At 37.7% G+C, this 12,168-nt stretch overlaps 1 protein-coding gene across 1 annotated transcript in view; it reads left to right on the top strand.

The window, feature by feature from the left end:
• Positions 1-12,168, top strand: part of LOC129230672 (repulsive guidance molecule A-like) — a 49,030-nt gene that overhangs the window by 18,907 nt on the left and 17,955 nt on the right. The window contains exon 2 of the mRNA XM_054865087.1: positions 93-589. Coding sequence (XP_054721062.1) covers positions 93-589 — 497 coding nt within the window. The remainder of the gene's footprint in view (positions 1-92; positions 590-12,168) is intronic.

The raw sequence follows: 12,168 nt of genomic DNA, 5'->3' as shown, positions 1-12,168 counted from the left end.
ATTTTGCTTACTGTTAAGTATGTGTATTTTGTTTTGTTAATAAATCTTATCTATCCATCTATAAATATTTCATGATTTTTATTCGTTTACAGCATCTTCCGCCGACTGCAAGGTGCAGTTGTGTTCCCGGCAGTACGCCCGCGCCCTCGAAGAGGATCACGTGGTCCAAGGCTCGAGCTTCCGCTACTGTTCCCTGCTCCGCTCGTACGCCGACTGCGTGCGCGCCACCGCCCGCTCGTGCAGGGGCGACCTCGTCTACCACTCGGTGCACGCCATGGTCGTGCAGTGGACGCGCATGTACGAGTGCGCGCGCATACTGGAGAAGGGGCCCGCGCCCTCGCCGGAGAGGGGCCCCGGCGGCGGGCACAGGGGGCGGCCCTCCCGCCCGCACGGCGAGTGCGCATCCTACCGCAGCGCCGCCTACAGTCACTGCGCCCTGTTCGGCGACCCCCACCTCAGGACGTTCTACGACGAGCTGCAGACGTGCAGCATTCCCGGTGCCTGGCCCCTGCTCGACAACCCCCACCTGGCCGTGCAGGTGACCAACGAGCCTGTCGGAAAGGGATCCACAGCGACAGCAATTACTAAAGTAAGATTCATTTATGATTTACTAGCTGTACCCGACGCGCGTTGCTACGCCAACAAAAAAATACGTCATTATACTGATTTTCATGACAATCGGTTGAACGGGGCAGAAGTTACTACTCTGCAGTGCCACCTGGTGGCGAGTGGCTTCAATGAGCATATTATGCACCTTCTCCGTGGAAAAAGCAATTTTCATAATAATCGGTCCAGGTATCAAGTGAAGCCGTGACTATACTCAAATTTTGTTCTCACGCAGTTTGCAAGATCAATCAATCGCTAAAAATATCAGTTTTAAATCCCCCCGTTGCATGAAAAGCCATAAAACAATAAAGAAAGAATTTATTTGTTCAAACTCAAGAAAAATGGCAACAGCTAACTTCTTATCAATGAGATCTTTCACGCGAATTAATTTCTGCAGCCGATAATTTTATTCGTATTTATCCAGTGGATTGTGACTTAAACTGGAATAAAAAAGGAACTGTCGATCGGATTTTTTTCGAACTGGTCTATAAACATTCCCAGTACCAAAAAATAACAAACGGTGAAAGTGTCAGCCAAATCTGCCGGGGAGTTTTTGAGTTCATGGATGACATACATTCATTTATATATATATAGATTAGTTAGTGGTACCCGCACGGCTTTGCCCATAGTAGAAAATTAAAAGGTCTTATGGTTCGCCTGTATATTTACAAACAAATAATGTATGGTGCATTTCTCTCCAAATGGCTTGCCTATGGTACGGTTCCACGTTATGATAACTTGGTAATTTACTCGTCCATCTCATGATAATTTTGCTCGGGAAAATATTCTTAAAATTGGAATAGAAAAAGAACAAAATCGAATTTTCGAAAAATCGCTTCGAGGTGCACACCCCCATGCTACAAACTAGTTTTGTGCCAAGTTACATGAAAATCGGCCGAACGGTCTAGGCGCTGTGCGCGTTACAGAGAACCTGACACATACAGAGATCAAGACTTTCAGCTTTATTATTAGTAAAGATAAAAATAAAGGAAGATCATACACACAGAACACCTTTATTTGGAATCATATTTTTTTTTCTTTTCATACTCAAATCCGGGCAAAATTATCCCAGAGGGGGGGGGGGGGCAAAGGGCATATATTCGATGAATTTATTGGGAAAAAACATCAAGATACATGCAAAATGCAAATTTACATTTTTTTTTCCAAATCCAGGAGGTGTCAATTGATTCCCCCCCCCCCCTCCTCACCGATCGCGCAAATGACGAGCCTGCCCTAATCTTGAAGTTTTTAACTCTCTTAATTCGCCCTAAGAGACGTCTATAACTACTAGTTAATACAGACGCACTTCTCCGTGCACATATTCGCAATTCCTATAAACTGTAGGAGACGTTGAAATCCCAGGCTAATGGCAGCTCAAAGAGGTAGAACAAACAAATGCTTAACTAATAACCTGCTTTTTAGCTGAGTGAATGACAGCAGTTTTTCTTCGTGTTAGTTGGGGGTTTTCCTTTCTATCATTTTGAAATTACTTTACACTACAAACCTGTCTGAAGACTATTTTACTATAAAGAAAAAACGTGGAATGGAATGTTTCACCTCTTTCGGTAATTTTTTTAATCACCGCAAGGTAGCGCATTCAAGCTCTAGGGTTAGGAATACATTCACTGTTGTGAAGAATATTAGCTATCTTCATAGTTCAGGAGCTTCAAAAGTTCACTTATTGTTTTCATCATACTATTCTCACATCAAGTAATTAATAATTTAATTATGGTTAATACCAGACAAAACGTCAGACTAATGAAGAGCCATGTAGATTCTTAGGGACTAGAATTAGTTTTCTTTCACAGCGCTAAAACTTATTGCAGGCAAGGCTGTCCCAAGCAAGGGCGCCCATATGCAAAATTTTAAAGGGGGCTCAAAAGTTTTCCCCATTTTTTAGCAGAATATTTTTCCTATGGAAACCAATTTCAGTACACATTAGAGACATTAAAATTTTACATTTTTAATGACTTATTCATTAATGGCTGGGAAAGAAATTTTCATACATTTTTGCCAAGAAAAAAGCACTAAAGACAAGAAAGTTCTCATTTCTGGGGGGGGGGGGGCTTGAGCCCCCCCCCCCCCTTGCCCACCTATATGGGCGCCCTTGCTCCCAAGTAATTTTCAGCCCATCCACAGCTAAGTTCCTCCAGTTTCGCCTTATGCTCTTCTCAAGGCCCGATTAACCTCTGAAATTAGGGGAAGCTTGGTCTCATTTTGGTGCCCCCCCCCCCCCAAACTTTTGTTAGGGGAATTTTTTCTAAATATTCTATGGACATTGATACAACACTTGACTAATTCTTCGCCTTACTGACTGACAGAAATGTTGTTTATTACATATGTTACACTTGAATTCTCAGCAAATTTGTGTGGTAACATTTTGAATCATATTTGACACTGCACGAAGGAAATTAAATGCACACATTTTTGTTCAGCGAGTTCGAATATTTATAGTATTTCTCTACCTAATGAGCTTATCCCGGAGAGGGAGGATTTCAGAGATGTTCCTTTTTCGAACGTAGAAAAAGATACTAAAACTAAGTAGATCTCCCTGCTGAAATTTAACCATAACCCCTTCCGAGATCATTTTGTATTGTATGGACTTGATTCCGTGGATGTTGTTGTAAAAAGTATTAGATCAAAAACGATTTTTATTTACATCTAAAGTGAACAGATCCATTAAAAGCTGGCATAATTTATAGCATGGGAGGAGGAAGCGATATCCGTATCATCGCTACAAATTTAAGATGGGAAGGTGCTGCCATTTTTGGAAAATAAATGTAGCGTGGAACTATAAAATCAGTTATAAATGCACTCTTGTCTGGGGTTGCACAAATGGTTCTCCTGCTAAAGGGTGTCCCAAAATTAACTCAAGATTTGAATTTGCCACCCTTGTTTCCATAAATTGTTGGCAGCCATGAAAAAAGAACAATTTGACAGTTGAGAGTTCAGGATTAGTAAAAATGGGGTGTTATTGTACCATACAGCTAGAGAGAGTGAAACATTTCAATTGACTGCATAAGGCATTTCCTAGTCGCGTACTCTCTCATTTCGGTGATCATAATTGGCACCCCAGATCGTGTGATTTAACATTATTAAATTTCTTCTTATGGGGTTATTTGAATTCAAAGGTCTATGTCAACAAGCCCACAACCACCCGTGCATTACCGTGTTGCGATACTGAGCGCCAATAACAGTAACTGCTTGACCAGCCTCAACTTTCATTATTTTTGAAACAATTGTTCAATAATGAAAGCGCGTTATTGTATCGTATAACGCTCCATTTTTGATTACCCTAAACTCTCAGCTGTCAAATTGTTCTTTTTCCAGGGTTGCCAACCATTTATTGCAAAAATGGCGGCAAATTCAAATCTTGCGTTAATTTTTTGGACTCCCTTTATAACAGCAAAACGAAGACGATAAAAAACACTCCTTAAACCATAATTCTTCCTCTGTCCGATGCAATGAAAATATTAATCGTCTGCTTAGCGAAGTCTAATCTTTCAAAAGGATGTTGACAAAATCTGCTTTATTCTTTTTTTTGTGTGTGTTGTGGGTGTACGCGATGTGCCACACGTGGGCTCATAGGTTTCTCCGCCTTCCAGTGTGCCTCTTGCATCTGTGGGTTGTGAAAGGGCGGCCATGACCCATTATGAGATAGATCTAAACGTTGGCTTTCTTCTGTCTGCTTCTCGCTGTGTGAACGAACAGTGAATGATTCATGGAGCGGCTGCCATCGATTGAATTCGAATTGATGACTGCCAGATTCACAAAGAAAAACATTTTTGCAGACTGGCCCGTGTTATTGCAAGCAGATCAGCAAAAGCTTTCTCCTTTTCATTTTTTTTTTATATTTGGGCACAAAAGGGCACTATTTTTCTTTTTGCTCTTGTGTTTAGTGGCTGTTCTAAGCCTTTTTATATTTCTTTTCCAAATATTATTTTAAAAGCTTTTTTGAAATATACATTTGAGACAGTGAGCAGCAAATGGATGGAAGCAGACATTTTCAAGTTTTGAGTATAATAATCTCAATAGGACATATTTTCATAATTTTTATAATTCTTCATTACTGATTTTTGGCAGCGTAATGATATTCTTTCCCTCTTTCATTTAGATAGTTTTTAATGAGATACATTTTGTGGCAAGGGGAGGGTACAAGGGCAGCGTCATGGGAGTTGGGGGGGGGGGTCATTCTCCAGCACTCTACCCCCCGCCCTAAAATTATAGTCTGTATATCTGCCCCTGTTTGTGGCAACATACCTTTACCAACGTTATTCATTTTCATTTGGTAAAAAAAATGCAGTCGATACATTTTACGTTAGGGATGCTCAGCACCCGACTAACTGAAAGTGACGCCCAAGGCCCACAATGATATGGAGGCCCCCTCTGTATTCTATCACTTCAAGTCAATGCAAAATAATATTCAATATTATTTAAAAGAGGGTGTTTTCAATCAATAAATAATTAGTTTTAATAATTTTCCCAAAAAACTTGATTTTTTAATGATATGCAGTAATTTAAAAAAAAATCGGGGCCCCCTTACGAACATAGGGTCCCAGGCCCAGGCCTAGTTGGCCTGTGCGGTAATCAGGTCTTGGGGATGCTAAAGCATATTTAGTGCTCAATAAAGCGAAGTGCTAAACCAATTCAAAGCTCGTGTACTTAAAGTCCATTTGAATCTCCAAAACTAACTTTTTTTATTTCACGCCTATCTTTACAGTTGAACAAAGAAAAACCCATGCCTACAAATGAAAATTCGTGCTTGAGCATACGATCCCTAGCTTCCTTGCTTATTCCGACCCTCGGGGTCGGCGCTCCCCTTTCAGAAGACCTTGAAGCTCGTTAGTCGCCTTTCCACCCCGAGATGCTTTCTTGGGAGTTTTTCTTTCCTTCCTTCCCCCTCTCCAGTGCTTTTCTTTCTCCAAAAAAGAATCCTCCCCTCGTTTGAGCGTTTGCAAGTCGTTCCCCATCTCCCGCCTCTTCTCTTTTTCTGGCCGGAAGAGAGGAAATGCGGCCGTGAAAAACTTGTGGTCCGAGCGAGGTGAGCTGTTTCAATCAGGCGGCTTTTTTTCATTTTTATTTTTCGGTAACAGGTTGGGTTTTCCCTTTTTGCCGTTCCCCCACTCTCTCCTTAAATGCGTGCATTAATATTGTACCGTGCGTTTTCGATGCGGTGTTTATTTTCTTCTTGTTAGTGCATTTTACTTCGTTGTTTTGCTCCAACCGTTTCGGGTGAATTTTTTTTAATCATCAAAATTTCGTTGTTTGTTGAGTAACCCCGAACGATTCTGAGAATTCATTGTGGGGAATGTAGAGTAGCAGCCTTATAATCTTCGCACCAGCCTTTTTGGGTATCCACGAGCGCTTGTGAATATTTTTAATGATCAGAATGTTGTTATTTGTTTTCGTTGGAAACCTTGCTGGGGGGGGGGGGGGAGGGGGCGTTTTAACGAGCCCATTACGAATAACTATTCTTCTGACCCCGAACGATTCTGAGAATTCCAGTTCATCATTGTGGCGAAAGTAGAGCTGGAGCCTAAATCAGTAGCGTACATAGACTTCGGTGCGCCCCACAACAAGATTCATAATCCTCCCCCCCCTCCCCGTAAGAATGTTTTTTTAGTAATTTTAACAGTTATTTTATCAGAGCAAGCGCCGCACAGTGGAGTATTTGACTGAAAATCCTGGCCAAAAGTCCAAAATTAAAAATTTACCCGATTTTTATGAAAATTTATTCCATGATCGTTGACTAACTGGTGCATCGATTGGCACCTGTTTTGGAAACTTGAGTCACATACAATTGCTCATAGCCTCGTTGAAAGATGAGATTTCTATAATAATTTTCGCTTTTTTGTTACGTTTCAGCTTAATTATTACGTTTCAATGTAGATTTTTTTGTGGCTTTCTAAATGAATGGAATTGAACCAAACCAATTTTACGGTATAAAGAAATGTCAGGGCTTAGTGCTAATTATAAATCAAAGTAAATATTTTTATTTTCTTTTTGTGAAAAAAAATAAAGAAAACTTGGTACATGAGGTTTTTAAAGGCTTTTCGCCTTAATTTATAAGTAGAGAAAGCTTTTTAAATGGGTGTTGGGCTCGGTCGGGCTGTTTTGAAAGTTGCATCGTATTTGGCAAAGTCTCTAGTACTAACTTCAGCAAAAAAATCTTCCGCCTACAACTGCCCTTTTTTTTAATGATTTTTTTAAAAAGTGCATAATCCGATCTTTTTGTGACAAGTCATGATTTTAAACTGAATTTACCAACAAAGATTTAATAAATTTGTAAAAAAGTTATCATAAGTACTACTGAATGAAAAGATCGACATATTTGAGCGCACAAACAACAATAAAATTTCAGACATGAGTTTCATGGTTACGAGAAACCACTTCGTCAATGTGTAAAGATGTAAGTTATGGAATGAGAATCCTCTAATTAATTTCGAAACGCTTACCTTTATGCATCGCTAAAGAGATTCATTGCACCCCTAAAACATGTGTTTGCGTTCAGTTATGTTAATTTTCTCATGTACGTTAATGAGTTAATAAATTAAATTATTTTGTGATCTCGCTAAGAAAATTTGCTCTTCCTTAAAATTGAGATTTTAGATGAAATAAATAAATATTTATATTTTTTCAGATCATTACTGCAAATAATGTGCCGGGGGAGGGGGTCTTTTCCCCCTTATACGTAGCAAAAGGGGGAAAATACCCCCCCCCCCCACTTGCTAGCGTTAGGAGACAATTGTAATTGTCTCCTAACGTTCCTACGCTAGCGAGCTATCCATATTTAAGACATTTTACCTACTCATTGTGAAATTAAAGTTATATAAAATTTAAGTTCCAAGTTTGTTCGTACAATTTTTAGCGGACACATCACGCGATGTCAAACTAAGAATCGACCCAAGGTACGAGTACAATATATACAATTCAAAAACAAAGAGCTTTTGAATATCCCTTTTCGAGTGTTTTTACAGTTATAATATCCTAATTCATTTATTTATTTTTAATAGAAAAAGGTTCTTTGTAACCCCGAACCCCTTGTCTTTAATTCTTTTTGTGCATGATTAACTCAGGGTTTTAATGATTGAAACCAAACGAAAAGAATAAAATTGATTTTTTTTTTTGGTTTCAAATTAGTGTTTTGTACAGAATACTAGGATTTTTTAACCGCTTTTTGCTTTTTTTCCCCCCTAACAGTGCATTTAATTACATATCTTCAAAGCAAAACAGCCATTCGCATCGAACATGTTTACTTATCACTTGTCTAAGCATTTTGGCAAAGAGCCAACAGTGGCATCCATTTCGGATCGAGTGAAAATTATTGAAAATTTTTATTTCAACTCATTGAAGAAAAATTCATTATAAATCAGTGAAAGAACATAACTTCACCGTTTTCGCTGTAAATGAAGGTAAGATGTTTATATTATTTCCTTAAAAAGTTTCAGAGCCATAACATTATTAGAATATTGGATGCAAGAATTTTAGTTTACATTGATTGAATAATTGAAAAAAGTCGAAAAAGTGACCTCCCTTTGTAAATTCTTAGAAATTCGGTTAATTACGTTAGAACATCAAACAAACCATAATCTTGAAGAAAATTATTTTTTCTATCTAGTGATGCATTGGGTTTTTTTCTACGTTTACTAGGATCGTTTTTACGGTCGTAAACATGCAAAAGTCTAAACCGTGGATAAAATATTAAATATTTCATTTTCTAATTCAAATTTTAAAAATCGAGTTTCAAATTGTAACATCAGACATTTCAGACAACTTGTATACTAAGTTTTGTGTCTATAAGTGGGATAGCTTCGCCGTACAGCGCACAAACGCACACAAGGGTGTCGCCTTCAGAAGACTGAAAATTTCAAACTAGTTTTGGCCAGGGTTTTCAGTCAAATACTCCACTGTGCGCCGTCACACTACTTGCGTCCCCCACCCCGCGCCGCGGAATGCTATGTGGGACCTTCGGCCTTAGTCCAGTGCAGTGGTGTAGCCATGGGGGGATAGGGGGTCAGAACCCCCCCCCCCCTTCATAAGCCCCAAAAAATCATTTTTCAGTCGAACCTGAAGGGTTCTGTTTATGAGCTAAAAGATTTTTATTTAATATAATAGCTTTTATGACGGTAAAAAGCTTATGTCTTCGTGTTATATATATATATATATATATATATCTGTGTGTGTATATATGTATATAAACTTGAGGGCATGGCTTTACTTTAAACTTCAAAAAAAATTCCCCCCCCCCCCCAAGGATTTTTTCCCGCTACGCCAGTGGTCGGGAATACTTTTTTTTTGACTCAAGCTACAACTACTTTAATACAAATGTAGTTAACTACAACTCCTTTTTAAAAAATTTAGCAACTACAAACTACTTTTGAAAAGTAGTCGCTACTTCGCTACATTTAAAAAAATTAATAGTAAATGAAAAGTATACACATACGCACGTTTTGAGGATCGAACGAAAAAATTGCAGAAGTGTTTCAGATTAATAAGAATGGGGTGGTTTCCTTCAGTCAAAAGTAGTACTTTTTGTCACTGAAATTGATAGAATAAGCAAAAAAAAAAAAAAAAAAAAAAAATAATAATAATAATAAGAATAACATGAACCCAGAAAATACTTTCATTTTCCCAACAGTTATTTTTAAATTATTTTTTTAAAATGTCCGATTTTTGAAACAAGGCGTGGTCTTGATGACGTCACAAATGGTGTACTTTGCCGCATCTTTCTACTGCGATTCCACAATATGATAATCAAGAAGCGATTTAAAAATGCGCCCTGCGCTTGCTATCAACCCTATCGTTGCCAATACACGTGAGTAAAGATGCAAATTAAATATTTTGCTCTGTGAATGGCTACACAGAATGGCATTTCATCATTTGTGATGTCATCGGACAGAAGCATAAACATTGAAAGCTCTCCGATTTAAGTATTTTTTTTTAAATATTAAACTTAAACAAATTATTTAAAAAATGGTCAGATCCTATGTTTTTAAGCATGGTCTTTCAGAAAAAAAAAATACTTTTAAAATTTTAGAAACGACCACATTAAAACATTTTTATTTTATTTAATTAGTTATTTATTTGCGTTAAATTTGTAAAAAAAAAAAAAAAAAAGAACTCTTTGTTCCAGTAAGTTTCAAAAAAATGTCTTGCAATTTTGGTTTCTTGCTTCCTTTTCATTACCTAATTTTTGAAACTTGTCGAGATGGGAAAAAATTGATTGTTGCAAAGGAAGTGTTCTGAGAAAAATCACCCCCTCCCCCTTCAATTTATTATTTATTTTACTGACAATGTACAAGAGCATGTTTTCAGAGATCTTGAAAGTATTCTTTAGCCTTTTAAATTAATTTTAAATCGAGTTTGTTGTATTTGTTATCAAATACTGCAGTAAACAACGTTAAAGTTACGAAAGTGGATTCAGTTCATTCAGAATTTTTCTTGAATTATTTTTGTCATTTTTTTTTACATAAAACCACTTTGAATGCGAAAGAAAACGTAGAATTACTACAACTTAGCTCTACTCGTATCATCAAAAGAACTTTAGGACTGAATTGGTGCGCAATTTTCCACTCTTGCCGAAAATGTGTTGTGCTTAAACATCAATTAAAAATTTTTGCAGCTAGGTAATGACGTCAAGACCCACGTGACTATGTAAATAACTAAAGTGATTGGTTCATTTTCTGTACTAGTTGATGATGGCATTGCTTAAAGTCATTAGGATGGTGCGCTCACATCAAATCAAAAGTGCTGTCCAATTAATTAATAAAAGCATTTAGTTTTCAGTGTACGCCACCTGCCTACGATCTGTTAAATACCAGGTAAAAAACAGCAGAAATGCTTATACAGTCGACTCCCGCTACAACGCGATCCGATTTACGCGAAATGGCTATAACACGAGTTTTTCAGGAGCAGCTAATTTTAGAGCTAAAGCGAATTTCTCGCTCTCAACATGAAAATATTTGGAAAGGAATCGTGATGCTAAGTTTCGGCTTTGTCATTATTGACTTCGTGAATGTACTTTCTTCCTTTCAGCATCACTGACTGTGCAAGTTCCCACACAGCGCACTATAAACATAGCTTTATTAGTGTGTATAATCACCTCTCCTCATTTTTCATTAATTTATTCTAAATATGAAAGGTGATGAAATATTGTAGCACCTAGAAACGCTGTGTCATCTAAAGTTTGAAAATGGAAACAAAAAGCAAAAGTTAGCGACAATTTAAGAAAAGTTAAAGAATTTTGATACGCTTGAACAACTAGAAAGTGGGTCGAAGGTACCACGACAATTAGGTATGAATGAATCTTTCACACGTATAATTAAAAGTCAAGAGAAAGGCAATCCGTAAGTCCAGACCTTAGTTTTAATAAGAAGCTCGCGTAGTAGCGTTTAAGCAAAATACAAACAGTATGAAATTGAAATCTGCTCTTGTAAAATATATATTAGAATGACAATCTTATATATTGCGCAGCATAAATGATCTTCAAATTTTAAGTTATAAATGTAACATATCTACTGTGTAATACTCTTGCAGTGCAGTGTTGCAGCGATTGAATAATGCATTTTTTTTTTAATACGGTAAATTTCAGCTCTTTATGTAAGAAACGGTAATATATAGTTGAAAAATGGTCTATGCCAGTTTAAAGGGTGTTTAAAAATATCTAAAAGGATTGGGTATGTTAATAAAAAAGTCATATAACAACACTTTTCCACAACGCGAAATTTCGACTTACGCGAGGAGTCTTGGAACGCATCCCTCGTTAAGTCGGGATTCGACTGTAATAATTTTCTCTGCCCGAATAGCACTCAGTGAAAACCAAACCAACGTAGCGTAAATTTGAAACCCCCCCCCCCCACACACACACACCTAAAAAACCGTTTAATGAGTTTATCTGTCCGAATTGCACTTGGTTGAAAACGTAGCGTAGATTTGAACCAAAAGAAGAAAAAAAAATCGCATCCAGTCCCTGACATTCATTTGAATTTTGAGATAATGAATCCTCAAATTATGTTTTGTGCTATCACGAAATGCGGTTGGACCTTAATCGTTGGGTTTCTGGTTTCTACAAATGGAGCGAAATGGAAATTTAGAAGACATTCCCACCCGGCATATTATAACTCGTGAATTTCTAGATGAATAAATACAAGGCATAACCATTTTAAAAAATGAAATGGTCATTAGGATATGATAGATTGAAGCGGTTATCATGGCCAATTTGCATTCGTACACTTATCATAAGGATTATATTTACAGTGTATGCCGTTATCAGGGGCGTGTATGGCGGGGGGGGGGACACCTGTTGGCGCGGGCCCGAGCATGAAGGGGCCCGAGATTTTTTAAATAATAGGTGAAATATATGTAGGGACGTCTGAGTAAACAATATGGAGAGGGGGGGGGGGGCGTAAAAGTTATTTGTGACCCCAACATTTCTGTTTACGCCCCTGACCGTCATACTATTTTTATTGCTTATCAATCTTAAATGATGATAATTCGTAATCTGGAAATTTTGTATTTAAACGAAGTTTAGCTCTTTATGTTCATATATGTGTGTTTTTCCTG

The sequence above is a fragment of the Uloborus diversus genome, chromosome 9 (assembly GCF_026930045.1).
Source record: "Uloborus diversus isolate 005 chromosome 9, Udiv.v.3.1, whole genome shotgun sequence".
NCBI lineage: Eukaryota > Metazoa > Arthropoda > Arachnida > Araneae > Uloboridae > Uloborus > Uloborus diversus.
The sequence above is the reverse complement of the archived record's forward strand: the minus strand, read 5'-3'. Positions and strand labels throughout refer to the sequence as shown.